At 55.9% G+C, this 18,022-nt stretch overlaps 1 protein-coding gene across 2 annotated transcripts; it reads right to left on the bottom strand.

The window, feature by feature from the left end:
- Nucleotides 1-1,887: 1,887 nt before the first annotated feature.
- On the bottom strand, nucleotides 1,888-15,636 carry ITIH3 (inter-alpha-trypsin inhibitor heavy chain 3). Of its 2 annotated transcripts, XM_045832380.1 has the most exons (22): nucleotides 15,499-15,636; nucleotides 14,834-14,854; nucleotides 13,362-13,528; nucleotides 13,175-13,279; nucleotides 12,763-12,925; nucleotides 12,113-12,226; nucleotides 10,903-11,028; nucleotides 10,497-10,613; nucleotides 10,087-10,255; nucleotides 9,505-9,630; nucleotides 9,039-9,220; nucleotides 7,709-7,894; nucleotides 7,407-7,546; nucleotides 6,627-6,781; nucleotides 5,926-5,940; nucleotides 4,837-4,860; nucleotides 4,568-4,603; nucleotides 4,290-4,403; nucleotides 3,605-3,809; nucleotides 2,725-2,897; nucleotides 2,427-2,538; nucleotides 1,888-2,094 (listed from the first exon to the last, which is right to left on the bottom strand). In XM_045832380.1, exons 1-22 carry the CDS (start codon nucleotides 15,589-15,591, stop codon nucleotides 1,965-1,967), a joined length of 2,673 nt encoding a protein of 890 aa, XP_045688336.1. In that variant the 5' UTR covers nucleotides 15,592-15,636; the 3' UTR covers nucleotides 1,888-1,964. The 2 variants fall into 2 exon arrangements, with proteins under 2 accessions (XP_045688336.1, XP_045688337.1); XM_045832381.1 differs by lacking the exon at nucleotides 14,834-14,854 and having other exon boundaries at nucleotides 15,499-15,606.
- Nucleotides 15,637-18,022: the final 2,386 nt, after the last annotated feature.

The following is an 18,022-nucleotide window of genomic DNA, read 5'->3' as shown; positions in this document are numbered from 1 at the left end:
TCAGGGCAGGAAAGGGAAGCAGCGCCATGGGTGCGGAGGGAGGGGATGCCGCAAAGGTGGAGAAGCAGGACGAGGCCAGCAGGGACTGTGTGTGCCTTGCCATAGAGCATGACTTCTATCCTGAAAGCCAGGGGAGCCCCCAGAGGCTGCAGACAGGACCAGGCATGGCCGGAGTGATGTGGGACTGGGGCGAGGACAGTCTGCCAGGAGCTGGCCTGTGGGGAGGGTGTCCCTGACTGTGCTGGGGGAAGGAAAGGGGCAGATTTGGGCTGGGGGCCTCCTCTGCCTTTCTGCCACCCTGCGGGACTAGGCTGCTAGCTGGAGTGGCAGGGTGAGGACAGGGATTTCAGAAGGACCAGAAACCATATGATGATGTGTCTTCACACCCTCCATCTGGCAGGAGGTTTTTCCCCATTTCACAGATGTGTGAAAACTGGTCCCAGGATGACTGGTTGAAAGCTATGTGGCTCCTCAGCTGACCCGAGACTGAATGGGTGGCAGGCTTGACCATTTGAGGATGCCCCTTCCCAGGCCTGGGCCCTTTGCGCCAGCCTGGCATGGACACCTGCCACGTTCGCCCTGGAGCTGGTCTCATGCAGTCCCTCCCAGTGTGGCAACAGCCTCCAGTCCACTAGCAGCCTCTTGTACATAGCCTCCTGGCTGGGGGCTTCTGTGATGATAAATGTTTCTTCTGGGACTGCCCCCAATACCCTGCCCAGGACCCCAGGTTGGTGTCCCTAGGAAACCTTAGCCTGACTTGGGCAGAGGGGCCCCTAGAGTGGGAGATAGGAAAACCCCCTCATGACCCACGGCCAGATCCCATCCCCCCCCCCACTGACATTCATGAGCCTCCCCAGGGTGACTTCAATCCCCTCCAGCCTTGCTGTGCCATCAAACAAAGCTGCCCACTGCTTCCTTCAGTGGGGTACCCTCTGCCCAGTATGCCCTTAGCCCCTCAGGCAGAGAGAGCAGCAGAGGCAAAGAATCTGGGGCAGGAGGGGTTCTGCTTGCAGAACTGGAAGCACTCTGTGTGTCTGGAACCCAGAAAGTAAGGGAAAGTGCCTGCTGTATGGAGCTCAGGAAGCTTAGAAGCCACAAGAAGAACTTCGTCTTTGTCCCAAGAGCAATGGGTGGGAGATGCCACTTACAGGGTTTTAGGCAGAGAGCAATGATCGGTTCTGCTCTGTAAAAGCTCTCTCTGGAAGCAGGGAGAAGGAGGAAGGGGCAGCCCCCACTGTTCAGGTGGGAGAGGCTCCCAGAGCCCCATGTCCAGGACCCGCTCTGACCCCTACCCCACCTGGGACTTGTGACAGTGCAGCAGGTGGTCTTCGTGGGAGGTGACTGGAAGATCCCAAGGACCCCTGGCCCAGCTGGAGGCAAACTTAAGGCACCCATGGAAACAGGAACTGAGTCACTAAGCTGTGTGCCCCCAGATCTTTGCCCAGGATGTTGGGTGCATCTGATGAGTGGATGGGTGATTGGTGGGCGGGTGGATGGCATGCACGTTTAGCGACAGGCAGTGTCTGACCTGGAGCACTCTCTGCTTCTGAGTCATAGAAGGGTCCCCGGGCCTGAAGTTCCTGACAAGAGCTCCAGAGCCCCCCGCCTTTTCTTACGGCCCCCTTGGGCCCTAAGATACATTCAGCCCTTCCCTCCTTCTCAGAGCCTGTTTACTCCAGGGTCAGTTCTGGATTTTTCCCTTCCCGAACCATCATACATTTGACTCCCTGGAGTGCTACCCCAACCAGCCCCATCATTCAGGACCACTGCTGGGGAGACCCAGGAAGTTGCCTTCCTAGCAGCCAGCCCTTCCTTCGAGCTGCTACAGGACTGGCTGGTGTCCACAGAGCAGGGGCTCAGGGAGGCACGCAGAGGCTGGCAACGGTCTGGTTTCCACCTCGGCCTTTATTGTTGCCCCCAGGCTCAGTTCTGTTCCAGGTGCTAGGCGAGCTGGACCAGCCATCTCAGAACAGGTCAGGGACAATGTAGTCGCTGTGGACTCCATCAATCAGCCCTTGGCCGTTGTTGTGGACGAACCAGCAGGACACCTTGGTGCCGTCTCTGACATCCTTGCTGTAGTCTTTCTGGGAGCCCCTGCAGAAAAGAGGGAGACGCCGTGATGCACAGAGAGGGCAAGATGGTGGCCACGCGCATCGACCTACTGTCGACAGAGGGAGTGCAGTTGCTAATTCCAGGAGTCCAGAACTCTTCGGTCAGGAATGAGGTTGCATAATTACTTCTTCTAGGGGGCCAAACTTGGCCTTTTTCTGATTCGGAGGACCCTAAAGGGGGCCAAGATCCCAGAGGGAAGTGAGGGTGCCCCACAGAAGACAAGAGCCTGCTGGGCCGATGTGTATGGGCAGAGAGGGCTCTTTCCTCCTGGCTTGTTACTGGGCAGGGAGAGAATGTCAGATGAGTTCCCTCACCTGGTGACTGTCAGCCGATGGTTTTTCACCACCATCGTGGCCTGTGGCTTTGTGGGGTCGGAGCCTGGGTGGATGTCAGACACATTAAAATCAAAGGGATGGAAGAATTGTCCTGGAAATAAAAGCATTCATACTGTCAGTCCCTGCCAACACCCCAGGTAACACAGCCTCTGGCCTTCCAAGGTCAAGGCAGAGGCTGAATACGGTGTTGAGTACTGGGTCTGGGGTGACTAGGATGGCCTTTCTCATGGCTTTTCCCTCTGCCCTGTGAACAGCCTGAAGCTTGAATGTTCTGTACCTAGCAGCCCGTGTGTCTGCGCTGACATCCGGTGACTGTCCACCACGTAGAAGCCCAGGAAGTCAATGTGGACAGGATGTTTCTTCCACACCTGGTGCAGAACCACCACAAAGGTCACCCCACCTCCAAAGGAGACCACCATGTTCTTCTTCCTGTTAATCATCACGGACAGCCTAGGAGAGAAAAGAGGGCAGCAAGGGACACAATGGCCATGACACCGGGCATCTGAATCAAGGACATCTTGGCAGGGCCTTCCCTGTACATGGCACCTGAGAGCACAGACTCCAGAAACTACCATGGGTGTTAGGGAAAAGACACCTCACACGTGCCAATGACACCCCTCACTGAGTGCGTCCTGGCACTTCTGTAAACAGGAGAGGGGACTGTCCTGGGAACCAGGAGGCCTGGGGCTGAGTCCTAGCTCAGCCGCTGGCTTCCTGTGTGACCTTGGGCATGTTATGCCCCTCTCTGAGCCTCAGTGGGAGTAACACTCCTGTCCTGACCACTAGGTTCTGAGTAATCCACAGGTATAGGAGAGGCTGAGGAGTTTGGAAACAAGTCAGTTCAGCCAGAGAAGATGCAAGTAGGATTACTGTTATTATCAGATTGCCACACCCACCTAAAACTTTCATCCATGCAGCCCTTCCCTCAAGGTCAGCCCTATGACTGGTTCTCAGCTACCAACTCTGACAGGGCACCTAGGGGTTGTTTGGGGTCTACCATAGTCACCTTCCCCCCGGGCAGGGGCTGATCTCTGAGGCCACCGGTCTCCCCTGCGACCCGTTATGGCTCTACTGTCCTGGGGTTTCTCCAAACCCTTCGGGCCTCCTTAGATCATAGGACCACAGTGCCCCTCAGAGGCCCAGTAGTGGGGCTTTACCCGTCCTGTGTGACCGTGACTGTGTCCAGCCAGCTGAATGTGCTCTGTGCAGCCCCATTCCACAGGGTAATCTTCTCTGGAGTCACCTCAATCCGGAAGTCCATCTGAGCGTTAGCAATGCCCAGTTTGCCAAAGTAAGTCTTTCTGGTTTCAGAGTTAGAGCTGTCTCTCTTGTCACTGATGATCTGCCCATTAACTGTGAAGCCTGCCAGAGACACGGGCAGTAAGAGACCAGTGAGATCTCCTGGGTGCAGCTGGCCTTCAAAGGGCGTGCCTTCCCCCAGCCAGCTGTGCTGGGAAGCAGTAGAGTGGAGGTCCCGAGAAGAGAGCAGAACTTTGGAGCTAATACTATCTGTTCGTAGACACTCTTGGGTCATGTCGGTGGCTGAGGGCCCACATTGTAGACCTGCCTCTTGCCTGGACAAGGGAGTAGCATTAAAGAAAAACTATTCCCCAGATATAGGCTGAGCTCAGGGCCAGGCTGCCCTTAATTCTAACCATCTCCCAAACACACTGGCCCCTGGGGGACTTGGTTAGCCCATGGTCCTGGACAGCCCCATCCAGCATGCAATCTGCATATGAAGTTGGGTGCCTTATGGGCAGTGATGACCTAGTCCATACGCCTACCCTGGGGGTATCCAGGCCTTCCCAGGAAGAGCCTCTGGCCCCAGCCCACAGCCCCCACCTGTGATGGGATCCTGAATGAGGCGCAGCACTGTGCCTGGGTCTTCATCAATGTTGAAGCAGATGGCATCATCTTTCTCTGGGACATTGATGATGAAGTGGGGGTCCCCATCCACTGAAGGCACATCAGAGAAAGGCCTGGGTCCCGGGCCTCTCACTGTTCCTGGGGCCTCTCCTCACCCTCTGGCCCCTGTAGGATGGACTCCTAGACAGGCAGGAGGCACTGGGCCCTGGGCCCTGGGCCCTGAGACTTGCCCCAGGAGGAACCGGGGAACTCACCATAGTAGGAAGGTGGTGAAGGAGGGTTGTAACTGTCTGTGGACACAAAGGGAGAGAGGGATAAACAGGATGATTGGGCTGGGGAGGCACCAGGACCTCGCCCAGAGTTTGATTCATGGCCTCCTCTCTGCTCCCTATTGCTCTCAACACCCGCCCAGCCACCCCATCTGCTCAGGATCCCACCATCTGCCTGTCCCAGAAAGCTGACTTAGGAGGATGCCCGTGGGCCATTTTCTAGACAGGGGGCTGTGGCAGCAGTGTATACTCACTCAGGTAAGCCTTGGAGGGGATCACTAAAAAAAAGAAGCCAGACAGCAATCGTGAGTGGGGCCTAGGGTGCCCCTCTCCCCAGCCCCCATGCCTCCTGCCTGTCTTGGGGCTACTGGTGTCCAGTGAAACCCCAACCATGACAGAGAGCAGGGACGGGACCCTTAGGCCTAGGCTATGGAAATGTCCAGGGAACTCCTTGCTAGGGCTGGTGGTAATGCGGGTGTTGCTTTAAGGCCAAGGGCATGGCATTTTGGTACGGCTAAAACGCGAGCCATTAGATGGTCAGCTACTCTGTCATGAGTAATGCTCACAACAGATATTGTCCTCTGCCCTTGAACTCCACCTAACTGGGACGGGGTGAAGCTCACAGCTGTCTATTGTCCTTGGTAGTAAAACACACACACATACTTATCAGGTGCACATACACACCAGTGACTGTATACTTGATATGGCTGTTCTAAGGGCAAAGCCATGACCCAGTCCAAATGCACTGCTTGGATAGAACAACCTGTACTGATGGAGGCGAGGCAGGCAGGCAGGGGCCGGGGAAGCCCCACCTGGTGGTGGTGGGTGTGTGGGAGGTGAGGTTCCAATTTTATGGTAAGAGAGGTGCAGGGTGCTGTGAATTCCAGCTTGGGCACTGTAACCAGGCTGCCTGGGCCAAAGTTCTGGCTCGGCCTCCTGCTGAGAGAGTCCCTGAGCAAAAAGCCTTAACCTCTGTGCCTCGGTCTCCTCACAGTAAAGTGGGAACCATAAGAGGACTCCCTCAGAGGGCTTCTTTTGGGAATAATGGAGTGTGAGTGGCTGATGTGGGACAATGCCCATCTTGAGAGTCACATAATACTCTCATGCTGTCCCTCCTTGGGCAGAGGAAGCAATCCCCAGTCAACTGACAAGGGCCCTGAGGCCCAGAGAGGGGCAGAGCCTGGCCCAAGGTTGCTCATGAGTGGCTGTAGAACTGGGACCTGAGCCCGGGTTTCCTGAGGGCTCCTTCTGAGGCTGGGCACTGCCAGCATGTTTGGAAAGGTCTCCTTATTCTCTCTTGCCCCCATCCTGGGACACCCATCCCACTGCTGGCTGAAGCTCACCTGCATCCGCAAGCCCTGTGAGGGAAAATAGAAGAAATGTGTTAGAAGCCACAGACTGCTGGCCAATGCGGCCACCTCGCTGCTTGTCCATCCAACCAGCCCCAGGCTGTGGGCCTCCCATCAGCCAGCTGTGCTCCCATGGGGTGTTTGCTGGAACCAGGAGCTCCTGGCCTGACTCAGACCAGCTGTTTGCCTCCCCTGCCTCCCAATGCCAACCCTGTGCCTCCTGTGTCCAGTTGCGGGGACACTCAGGAATCCCCTCCTGGGGTGTGGTGAGCGGGCCTGGTCCCAGCCTCCAGCTCTCAGGGCCCTTTCTTCTTGCAATCCCCAGGTACATGCTCCAGGCTTAGCTTTAAGGCTGGGAGTGCTTCCTCTGGTCCAGCTGGGCCTCTCCATGTTGTGGCCTAAGTCCCTTCCCTGGAAATTACTCTGGGCAGGTTACTCACCCCTGTATTCATATCCCTTTAGAGACTCGGAAGCCCCTGTTCAGCTCACACCCCATTGTCCATGCTGACGGCTTCACCGCCCCCAACAACACCCTCCCAGGCCTTCCTTTCCCAGTTTCCCTTCAGTGCTCTCTGGGCCAGCTCCTCTTCAGTGGGTCTGGGTCTCCCCAGCCTGGCCCACTCCTCTTCAGGGCCCCTAAGGCCCAAGTCCTGGAGGAAAGCCTCTGAGTTCTGGCCTTCCCTCTTTGTGCCCACCTTCCCCAGGCTTGTTGGCAAGGGCCATCTTGTTCTCATGGTCCTCAGGCTTGGTCACCACCATGGAGGTCAGTGGAGTCACAAAGTGGTACTTGAGGGACAGGTCCAGGGCCTGGGCTGTGAGATTCTCCTTCTCATCCCCATGGGCGTTCTTGCTGTAGGGAGGGAAGTGGTGAGAAGGTCAACCCGGAGGTCTGCCCTCACCACCTTCCCCTGCTCTGACTCCCAGCACCAGTCCAGGAGCCTCAGCGCAGCCCATTAGTGCTCAGAAAATAACTGGTTTGCAGTTCCCTGGGACAGATGGATAGGCTGTGTTTCTTCTCTGAGGGGCCTCAGTTTCCCCACCTATAAAATAGAAGGGGCTTGAAATGGCCACTGCAGCACTCCTTCGTGATGAGTGATCAGCATGGGCCCTGCTCTGCACCAGGTACCTTATAGGCCGGTCCCACCTGAAAGAAGGCCGGCATGGCCCTCTCAAGTGGGCCCAGGCCCCACCCTCTGGGGACCAAGGGCTGAACCCCACCCTTCAGCCTCTCTACTCCCGGCCCTAGATGCCAGGCTGGCTCTGCCCCTGGAACAACATTCGAGGGGCTAGGCAGGAAGGGGGCAGGGCAGGTAGGAATGTGCCTGGGGTTTGCTTCTTGGGGTGTGGCCCAGTCCTCTTCCTCTTGGGGACACCCAGAGCAGAGCCCTGCACAGGGTGATGCTGGGGCAGTGCTGGGGGCCTGAGGTGGGGGCCTGAGGTGGGGCCTGGCTGGGTGAAGCCTGGGCCAAGGTCACCGTTTCTCTAGCAGCTGCTCGATGGTGAGGTAGGCCCAGAGCCGCTCGATGTAGTTCCCAAAAATGTAGTCCTGCTCCTGCAGGGCCTTCTCCATCTCCTTCACGTCCACCTCCTCTGTGAAGGTCAGGTCATTGATGGCCTGGGCCAGGGAAGGAGAAAGGGAGAGGCTTGGGGAATGGAGGCCTGGAGCCTGGCGGCCCCAGTCCGGGGGCCGCCACTGCTAGACCATTGGCCAGTAGGCACAGGCTCCACAGGTGCTGCCCCCCACCCCCAACCCACAGCTGGCCCCAGCCCAGCTCACCCCATGACCTGCCACATTCGCCTTAAAGTTGTTCATGTCCTCGTCCACCAGGCGTCCGGCCACCACGATCTCAGAGCCATCATAGTAGTGCGGGTACGTGTTCTGGGTGAGGTCCAGGATAGCATTCTCAGGGTACTTCACCTCCACCCCTGTCAGCAGAGGGTTGGCCACCTCCTCATAGAAGCCCTGGAGTCCAGAGTGGGGACCCAGTCACCTCAGGCCGCCAGGATGGGCTGGCACGGAGAGGACAGTGTGGGCGTGCCCTCACTGACACCTCCGAGGGTTGTCGAGCTGCATGGGCTCGGCCAGGCCCGGCCCCATCTCCACTTCTGCGTGGCCCTGCCTGTGCCCTTCAGTGTATGGGAGCCCTCCCTGCCCCGCCCTGGCACAGCCTAGGAAGAACACAGAAGATGAGGATAGAGCTCTTGGCACATAGAAAGCACTCAAAAAATGTTGGCATGAAAGTAAGGAGAGAAGGACAGGACATGGGGTGGGAGCAGGTGGGATGAATGCCCGGGGGGCTCCCCTGCAGGGGCGGGGGCGCAGTTACCTGCGCCAGGAAGGAGTGGGGTTGCCAGGGTTAGGGAAAGAAAATATAAGACATGCAGTTAAATTTGAATGTCAGGTAAACAAGAAGTTAAGTTTTAGCATAAATATGTCTGTTATGGGATGAATTGTGTATCCCCAAATACATAGGTTAAGTCCCTTACCCCTAGTACCTCCAGATGTGACCTTATTTGGGGATAGGGTGTTTTTAGACATAACCAAGTTAAAATGAGGTCTTTGGGAGGGACCTCAATCCAATAGGACTGGTGTCCTTATGAAAAGGGGGAATTTGGACCCCGAGACAGATACACCCAGGGAAGATGATATGAAGAGACAGGGAGAAGATGACCACCAATCCAAGGAGAGAGGCCTGGAAGATCCTCTTCTAAAGCCCTCACAAGGAACCAAGCCTGACAACACCTTGATCTTGGACTTCTAGCCTCCAGAAATGTGAGACAGTAAACATCTATTGTTTAAGCCGTTCCGCTGCCAGGACAGTGTTATGGCAGCCCCAGCACAGAAACAGTGTCTTATGCAATCTTTAGGGAAGACTTACACCAACAAATACCTCATTTTTAATCAGAAATTCATATTTAACCATGTCCTATATTTGACCTAGCAATCCCGTGGAAGGAGCAGATCTGCTCTGTGTAGCCTGAGGCTAAAACCAGAACCATTGCTGGGGGGGTAAGTGGTGACCACAGGTGGATTTCAACCTAAGAGGAACGGCTCCCAGAGCAAGGGGTGAGCGCCTCGTGTCGGGGCAGGTGCAAGCAAGGCACACCTGCAACTGCAAGTTGGCATCAGAATCCTCATAGATGCGCCGGGCAAACCCATTGTTCTCCAGGGCCATGCTGTCCAGGAAGTTATAATTCAGATTGTGGCCGAAGCCCAGGTTATATAAGGGGAACCTGCCTCTGATGGCATTCTTCACGTTCTCCTGGATTTTTTCGGGTCTGCTTTCACCTGTGGGACAAAGGGGTGTTCACAACAACTACCTGGACCAGGTCTGTCTGAAGAGATCTGACCCCTGCAAGTGCAGAGCTGGTGGCGTCATGGCCGTGAGCCCTTTTTAGGGCAGAGGGTGGGGAGCCCTAGCAGGGGGAGGCAAGCCCCACTCTTCAGGGGCTCACAGTCTGCAGGGGATCCTGGGGAGAGCTGCCCAAAGTCTTACAGCAAGCAGGCTACAGAGCCCGGAGTGGCAGCCAGGCACTGTGGCTCTGATACACAGCCATGGCCGCCTGCCTCACCAACATTGGCGTCCCCGTCGGTCAGCATGATGACGATGGAGGTGCTCCTCTCCGGGACAATGTTCTCTTCTCGAGCCTTCTTCAACATGTTGATGCCTCTCAGCAGCCCGTCATTGATGTTGGTCACTGGCACATGGACAACACCATGGGAAGGGGTCTGTGGGATGGGTGCTCAGGGGGCAGGGGTAGAGGAGCTCGGGACATTAGGCCCCTATAAAAACACTTTGGAAAATAGTCAGGTGGCCTTCCAGCCCCCTCACTGGGATGATCGGGGAGCAGTAAAGACATCACTTGTGATTTTCCATAAGAAACAGCCAATGATAAGGGTTCTCTGTAGCCTTATTTTGCTGGGATTTGTGGGGCACCATGATCATGGGTTAAAAACAGAAAGAAGGGGTTTTCTTGGATGGCAAAAAAGACACCCTGAGATCAAGCCTGAGGACCCCCACCTAACTCCCACCTCTACCCACAGCTAGGGTCTGCAGGGCCTGGGCCAGCAAAGTCTGTGCCCTGAGGAGGGGAAAGCAGGCTGCTCAGGCAGAGAGACAAGCAGTGGGAGCAGGCACCCCCCTCTGTTCTTACTTCCTTGATCACGAATACTATTCACAAACGTCCTGGCCTCCTGGATGTTCTCAGGAGTGGCTTGAACTAAATTGTCTTTCCAAGTGGTCACATCTCCACTGAACAGGATGAAATTCAGGTAGTCCTCCTGTTTCATATCCTCCAGGATTTTGAGGAGAGCATCCTTGGTCTGGAAAGGAGAAAGACAAGCAGACAAGAAGCTGGGAGAGGGAGCAGCAGACAGCCTGGTGGCTTCCCAGCCCAGGCTGGTGACAGGGAGCCTGCCGCCTGAAACGAGAGGGGCAGGTGCTTTGTGCCTTTAATTATCCTGTTCCCCTCCCTCCTCTTTCACTGGAAATATCAGCTTTGTCCACTCGACAAGGAAATCGCTCCCCTAGATTCCTCACCCCTACTTGCACAGAGGACAGTACCTGGTCCAGTTTCCGACCATGCATGGAGCCACTGACATCAATCACGAAGACCACATTCTTAGGCACCACAGGAAGGCCTTGGGGTGCGAAGAAGTGCACAAAGTAGCCGTTGACTATCTGGAAAGAGGAGAGGCAGACTGGAGGCCCCTGTTGCTTTAGCAACTGCACGTTGGTGCTCTTGTGAATAGAAGCAGACACTCAGCAGGTCAAGAAGATACTCACTCCCACCTTCCCAAGTGTGCCACACAAACTCTGGGCTATCTTCCACTCCCATGCCCGACGGGAAACCCACACTTGGAATGAGGATCCAGGATGACGAAGGGACTACATGCGGCTACTCCCACACCAGTCCTCACCCCACTGTGAGGCAGAATTGACCAGCCTGACAAAGCCAGTGAGGAGGTACCTGCACATTGGCCGGAGATGCTCTGTTCACATCGTAGGTGATGATGAAATCTCCTTTGAGGAGGGAGTCTGTACAGTTTGGGCATGAACGCTGTTGGTCCAAGCTGGGCTTGAAGGACACACGGCCCTGAGTGGGGAAATGAAGGGCCTTGCTCAGCTTGGCCAGGGTCTGCCCACTGCAGACCTCAGCCAGGGGTGCCCCAGGGAGCGAGGCACAGCCCTCACAGGGAGGAACCCAGAGGTGGGCTCCTGGGTGGCCCTGCCACCACCCAGCACACACTGGTCTTTCGAGCACCTCTCTCCCCCTGGAGATCAGGGGCACCTCAGAGGGCAGGGCCTTGTCTGATTCAGCCTTTGTCTTTCCCTGTTCAGCTAAGTCCCTTGGCTCAGTGTACTTGGCATTCAGCATTGAGAAGCTACTTAGGGAGGGGAGTTTTGCACCATGTAAAGAAGCTTCCATGCTGGATGGTATGTGTTGGTGCCCAGGGGAGGGGCAGGAGGGAGGAAGCAGAGCAGGGAGGCAAGAGAGGGCTGGGGCAGGGCCACGCCCTACAGAAGCCACCAGCCCTCTGAGTACGTGCTCCTTGGGCCTCATCCTGGAAGTCCTGAATGACTGAGGTTTACATTTCACGTATAAATCTACGCATCCACTTCCCACAACCAGCCACACCCTGGATTAGCTAGAGGCTTGGGGACCAGAGTCAACCACCAGCACCAAGAATAAAATTCCCTTTCATCTTCTACCCCTCAGTGTGGAGTCAGTAGATCTAAACGACTCTCTCTGGGCTCGGTCTCCTTATCTGCAAAACAGACAGTAACCCTCCCTGCCCACGTCCCAAGGTAGAATGAAGTCAGGCTTTATAACTGGTTTCCCCCTCCCCCCGCTGGCCACCAGTTCCAGCCCAGGCAACTGATGAAACACTTCAAGGTAATCAAGCACCTGCTGAAACAGAGGCGGGGGGCGGTGGGGGGGACAACAGGTTGGGGGCTTGGGGAAGGCCCTTGTGGCAGGTCAGTTGCCCTGGTAGGTCATCATCAGCAAGCAGCCCCCCACGTCCAGCACCTCACTGCTGACCCAGGGGGCCAGGGAGACAGTGATGGCTGCAGACACACACACACTCACAGGCACCAGCCAAGCCCTAGTGCTCAGGGGTCCTGCTAGGATCTGTGTCCCTGCCCCTGCCCCCAGGCCTGAGAGGCATCTGTCCCACCTTTTTCCCTGAGAAGGACTTGGTGAGGGCACTGTTCAGGACATCATTGGTAATGAACGAGGCCTCAGCATCCAGCGTGCTGATGCCCTGGGGCTCGAAGATGTCTGCCTCGATCTGAAATGGCCACAAAGGAGGAAATGTTACTCAGTGACAGTGCAGAGGCCAGCCTCCAGGACAAGGCCAAGGGAAGGAGAGGGGTCAGTGATGGTGCAGGGACCAGCTTTTAGGAAAACTCTGTGGCAGCTACACCTGGTTTCTCCCACCAAGAGAATGACCTGCTGATGGTACTCTGACCCCAAAGCTCTCCCACTGCCTGCATGATGGTGTCCAGTTTCTACCACCAAATGCTTTTCTTTGGGTTTCATATCTAATGTAGGTAATGCACATAACCAGCTACTGGCTACCCAGAGACACTGTGATGTCCCCAAGGCCCAGCACCCAAAGATCCAGATGGGTGCAGCCCAGCCTCCTCCTCTTGTCCCTGGTGCTGGGGCCAGAGCCACTGTGATTCCCCAGGCTTCCTCAGCCAGTGCTGAGAGCTGGGCCTGCGGTCGTAGCCCCGCTCCAAGCTCCGTCCCAGAGGCCGTCCCCAAACCTCCATCCTGTCCCCCGCCCCAGTTTCAGCAGAGCCTGCAGGGGTCCTTGATTACCTCGAAGTGCTTGACCAGTTGTTTGGGCTGGATCTTAAGGTACATCTCGTACTTGCCCTTGTGCCTCTTCAGCAGCTCTTCGTAGGTTAGTTCAAACGTGACCTTGCTGCCCGCAGCCACATTGACTGACACTGTGAATTTCTCCAACTTCCGCCCAGAGGCCCTGCATGGGGGTGCAAGACAATGATGCCCCACAGACTGCACAACTCCACCTGTCCTGGGACTTGGGTTCAAGTCCCAACTCCTTGGGGGAGACGCCTACCCACTCTAAGCCTCGGTCGCCTCAACTTCAAAATGGGTTAATGTGAGAATTATGGACATGTTTTGCAATGATAATAATAACTGCTGCAGTTGTTGTTTGCAGCCCTTGCAGACCAGGCATTCTCCCCCAAACCTGGGGGTCCATACTCACTTGACCAAGCCTGCTGTCTGGCCCTGGGACACAGCCTTTTCATACTGCTTCTTGGCGACTTCCTTTTCCTTGACATTCCCAGGGTATGTAACACCGTCAATGGTCCTGCAGGGAGAGAGAGTTGGGGGAGGTCGTGCTGGGCCAGACTCCCCCCAGAGCCCAGATCCAGCAGCCTGAGTGCACGCACAGGGTGAAGTTGGTGATGAAGGCTGTCTTGGGCAGCTCCACATCAAAGGAAACCTCTTTGGCGGCATCTGCCCGGTTGACGGCTCTCGTGGTGACGACATTGTGAGCAAAGCGAGAGGTCACCTTGCAGCTGATCTTGGTGCTGTAGACCTCAATGCCATCAACCACCTGTGGGAGAGGGGATGGCAGTCAGCAGTGGTGGCCTGCCAACCTGGGGCACTGGGAAGCCAAGTCTTCAACCTGGCCACTCCTGTTCCAAGCTCCTTTTACAGATTGCAAAGGCCCTGCCTGGTAAGTGACCCCTCCATTGTCCCAGTCACTCATGCTGGAAGCTTGGGTGGCCTCCTCCATCCCCATGTTCAATTGGCCACCATTTGGCGATGGGAGCCTGGGCAGTCCCAATGCCTTGTGCATGCACCGGCCTTTCCGAGCACCTCTCTGCCCGCAGAGACCAGGGGCTTCTTGGAGCACGGAGGCCATGTCTGATTCAGCCTTTGTTTCTCCCTATTTGCTGGGCCCCCCAAGTTCCTTAGCTCAGCCTGACTGGTTGCTCAGCAGCAAGAAGTCACTTAGGGAGGGGAGTTTTGCACCATGAAAAGGAACTTCATGTTGTGCCAAGAGGAGAGAGGAGGGGGAGGGAGAAGGGCTGGGGGAGAGGGGCAGGGTCCTGATCTGCCTGCTTAATCCTGTAATTAGTTCCCATGCAGCTTGCAGCCAGTGAGACCTTGTAAAGAAACAAATGTGACCCTCTCACCCTCCCACTTAAAACCTCCTATGCTGCCCATCACCCTGAGGACAGGCAGTGCTTCCGGTGGCTCCGAGTTCCTCCAGGCAGGTCCTGTGTCCTCCACTTGAGGTGCTCCAGCCAGGCCAGGTCTCTGCAGGTCTGCCCCAGTGGGGTCAGAGACCTGTTTAGCTCTTCCTGTTCACCTTTCACATTGTCATTTGGAAAGATCATGTTCTACTCTCTTACTGTGTCCTTTGGTAATTGCCTGATTCTACCTCCCAAATACGCACTTATTTCCAGTGCTGAGGGAAATGTGAATGCGTGTGGCGGGCCTTTATGACCCCAATATCCTCCTTCCCACAGGCACTCAGTGGCCTGAGGGAGACTCTAGGGAGACATCTGGGTTAACCACGGATATGAGGATGCTTTGTGAGGGTGTGACAGGGCCATTCACTATGTGTCCCCAGCCCAGCCTAGTGACCGCAGCTGCTTGGTGAGTGTTTGTGGAAGGAAGGACTGGTGGAACGGCTGTCCTGGACTGCACCTGGTGTAGTCCAAGAGGGCATGGTTCTGTGGCACTCTTTCCTGGGGGTCTTGAGTCATATGGGGGTCTGCCAGAACAGGGGTCTGTGAGCTGTTGGCCAGCTGTGTGGGACCTGCTGTTATGGCCCACCTCTTTAGCTGTTGGGCAACCAGCTCCATCTTGCCCTACTTCACCCCACACCATCCCTGGCAAAAGTCCTCACCCCTTCCAGGAGGCTCCGTTTCTGCAAAAGCAAAGATAAACACAAGGCCAAGGTCACTGTGGCGGGAGTGCAGGTTCTGGGCTGAGACAAAGATTCAGTGGTGACCCTCCCCTACATACACCTTGGAGGGCCTTTGGACATTAAGACCCACCCAGAGCCACCTGGCGGAGTAGGCAGGGCTCTGAATAGATGGAGAAACTGAGATCCAGAGAGGGCAGGTCTCCAGGCTACCCAGGGGAGCTGGGCAGGGAGAATGGAATCCAGAGCTCTTTCCCTGCCCCACATACCCCAACCCACTCTGCCTTTCCCTGCACCCCAGGTCCATGAGGCCCCCTCATGGAGCACCCCACCACCACTACACACCGCAGGGCCCAACTCAGCCCTTCCTAGAGGCCTCTGCCCTTTTCTCAGATGTGGACCTTTATGTTTCCTGAGCGAGGTGAGCAGTTCAAGGAGCACTGCCCATTTGACAGGTGGCCCAGGGAGACTTCAGAGCCTTGCCCAGGATTAAATGGTAAGTTCTCTCAACACACAGCCCTGTCCCCTGCAGCTCATTGCCCTGCCCTCTCCCTCCCCCTCGCCCTTGCTCATGTAAAGGACCACTCAGGCTGGTGGTTCCTCTGCCCACATGTCAGGCCCAGATGGTGAAGAGGGGACAGATTTACCTCAAGCAGCCGGGAAGGGCTTCTCGGGAAGCCAAAGGCCACCGAGCCAGAGAGCAGAGCCAAGATGAGGCAGGGCCACCAAGCAGATGCCATCACTGAGTATGCAGGCCTGGCTCACACCCTTTATATGAACCAGCTGACTGGTAGGGTCGGTGACCTTCCAGCACAGGGTGGGAGGAGCGGAGGCGGAGGCTGTCCGGGAAGCTGCAGCGGGGGTGGAATAACGCATCTGGATCTGCCTGTACCAAGATGGGTTGTCAACAGCACTGGGACTTTACTCCCAGTGGCGGGGGGACGTGAAGGCTCTGGGGAAAGCAAAAGCTGTGTGTGAGCCTGTGACCCCCTGGGTCACAGGGAGTCAATAGCGATAAGGTATGGAGTCACACGTAAAGCAAACAGCATCTCTCAGCATTGTTGCCTCTCGCCCCCACCACTGACATGGCCTCTGGATCATAGCTACCTTCTTCTCTAGACCACCAGGGCACAAAACTGGGTCATCACTCTAAGGCTCCAATCTTCAAGGCTGAAGCCCTTGCTCATTATCCTTCTGTTTCTCATGGCCCCAGGAAAAGGACAACCCCCAAGTCCAGGGGCCCAGCTCTCTCTGTGAACTGCCTCCAACTTGCTTTTCTGAACTTTCTTCCTCCCACTAGCATGCCCTCCCGTTGTCTGCACATCACATCTCTCATCTCTGCCAGTCCCAGTGCTCTCCTCTGGAAGCCTTCCTTGTTCACCCCCAGCTGGCCACAGACAGCACTGCTCCATCATTACCCTGTGTTGAGGTTTGCATGTGTAGGACTGATCACGACCTCTAGCCTCCTCGCTCCAGGCCATGTCATATTTATCCCTGCATTCCCAGGGCTTGAGCAGTGACTCCGCTGCCCTGGACCTTTTGAAGAGTCCATTTCCTGAAGTGCCAGCCTCCAGGACAGTGGAAGCTTCAGTGGCAGGGGCTGGTCCCCTCGCAGTGGGGAATGAGATTTCATGGGCCACACCAGGGCCCTGCCAGCCCCTGGACCTTCCAGAATGCCAGCTGTGTGCTTGCCAGACTCATGCTCTTCTAAGCAAAGTGACCTAGTGACCCTCCCACTCAGCCACTACTAAATGGAGTTGGCGAGGATGCCTGGGCACAGGGCAGCTAATGTGTGGATTGCACCATGGCCTTTGTGGAAAGCTTTGCACCTGACTGAGAGATGCCCTGAGAGAGCTGGATGCTGGGAACAGAGGAACAGCAAGAAAACCCCTTATCTCTTAAAAGAACAATTCTGAGGCTGCTCAACAGGCTCCTGAGGGACAGCTGGGGACTTGGAGGCATTCAGTCGTGCAGAATTTAGAATAAGATAGGATCTAGGAGATCTTCAGCCTCACACATTTTTCTTTTACAGGAGGGGAAATGAAGCCCCAATTGGCCAGAGCCTTGCTCACAGTGACAAGCCAGCTGGCAGCCCCTGGCTCTCCCTAGAGAAGCACAGAATACTCCAGACAACAGGTTGGTGCCTGAAACTCCACTGGCTGCCCTCCCTCCCAGCCTGCCACAGAGGGCTCTGCGTTTCCTGGGCCTGGAGCAGCGGTGGGACTAACTCTGAATTTGTGTTGTCAGTCTGGGCCCTGGTGAGCCTCATTTGGAGTGGAAACTGAACAGAAGCCAGCAGAGAAAAAGCAGAAATCTTTTGGAAAGGAGTGAATGGAGGACATCAACTGTCGCCTGAAGGGTCAGCAGCTCCCGACGTGTCATTCACCTCCCTGCACCCTTTGACCTTGCTCTTTAACTGGGCCCAAGGCAAAACCAAGGGAAGGAAGGAAGGAGCTCCAATTGTGTGTTCCAGGGATCAGTGTGAGGAGCCGTTGGGCTGCTGGTCCTGGGCCCTGAAATCACAGCTTCTGCACTGTGGCCGTCTCTGCCTTTGAGAAGTATAATCTTGCTGTCAGAGACTGTAAACCCGCCATGGGAAACTGAGCCGAGGGTGGGGCCCAGAAACTGCCTCCTGAGGCCCTGACCCCAGTGGGTGCAACCTCCAGCTACTGACAGCACTTCTTCAGGACCCTGAGTCCATATACAGTTCATGTTTCTTTCAGACACTCGTTTTAAGTGACAATTTGGAACATTTGGAGTCAAATCCCATGAGGCTTTGGCCATCAGTCACCCTGCCTGACTGAAGTATCAACATGGGGGTGGTTAAGCACTCAGATGCTGACACCAGAGAGCATGGGTTCAAATCCCAGCTCTGCCACTTACAAGAGGAGTGATTCTGGACAAATTACCTAACCACAGTTTCCTTAGTTGTAAATGAGCATGACAAGAGTCTCCCCTGGCACTGCTGGAAGCATACTTTAGTTAGTTAATTCAACTAAGGCCCTTTGAACAGTGCCTGGCTACAAGAAGCAGCGAGTAAGCTGTGGCTGTTGCTGCTCACTCCTGTGTGTGCTGCCAGAGTGTCATCTGGTCCCCGAACCTGTGGGAGGAGCCGTGTGGGGGTGCATTCAGGGCATTCAGAGGGCATGGGACAGGCAGCAGCAGAGAACA

This window comes from Phyllostomus hastatus, unplaced genomic scaffold, assembly GCF_019186645.2.
Source record: "Phyllostomus hastatus isolate PE091 unplaced genomic scaffold, TTU_PhHast_1.1 phas_contig_16, whole genome shotgun sequence".
Lineage (NCBI taxonomy): Eukaryota > Metazoa > Chordata > Mammalia > Chiroptera > Phyllostomidae > Phyllostomus > Phyllostomus hastatus.
The sequence above is the reverse complement of the archived record's forward strand: the minus strand, read 5'-3'. Positions and strand labels throughout refer to the sequence as shown.

Coding starts and splice junctions, on each gene's coding strand:
- ITIH3 (XM_045832380.1), bottom strand. CDS start 15,591: ATGGCATCTGCTTGGTGGCCCTGCCTCATCTTGGCTCTGCTCTCTGGC. Junction 10,256..10,496: donor ATGGTCGGAAACTGGACCAG/GTACTGTCCTCT, acceptor TCTCCTTTCCAG/ACCAAGGATGCTCTCCTCAA. Junction 2,539..2,724: donor GCAGACACACGGGCTGCTAG/GTACAGAACATT, acceptor TTTTATTTCCAG/GACAATTCTTCCATCCCTTT.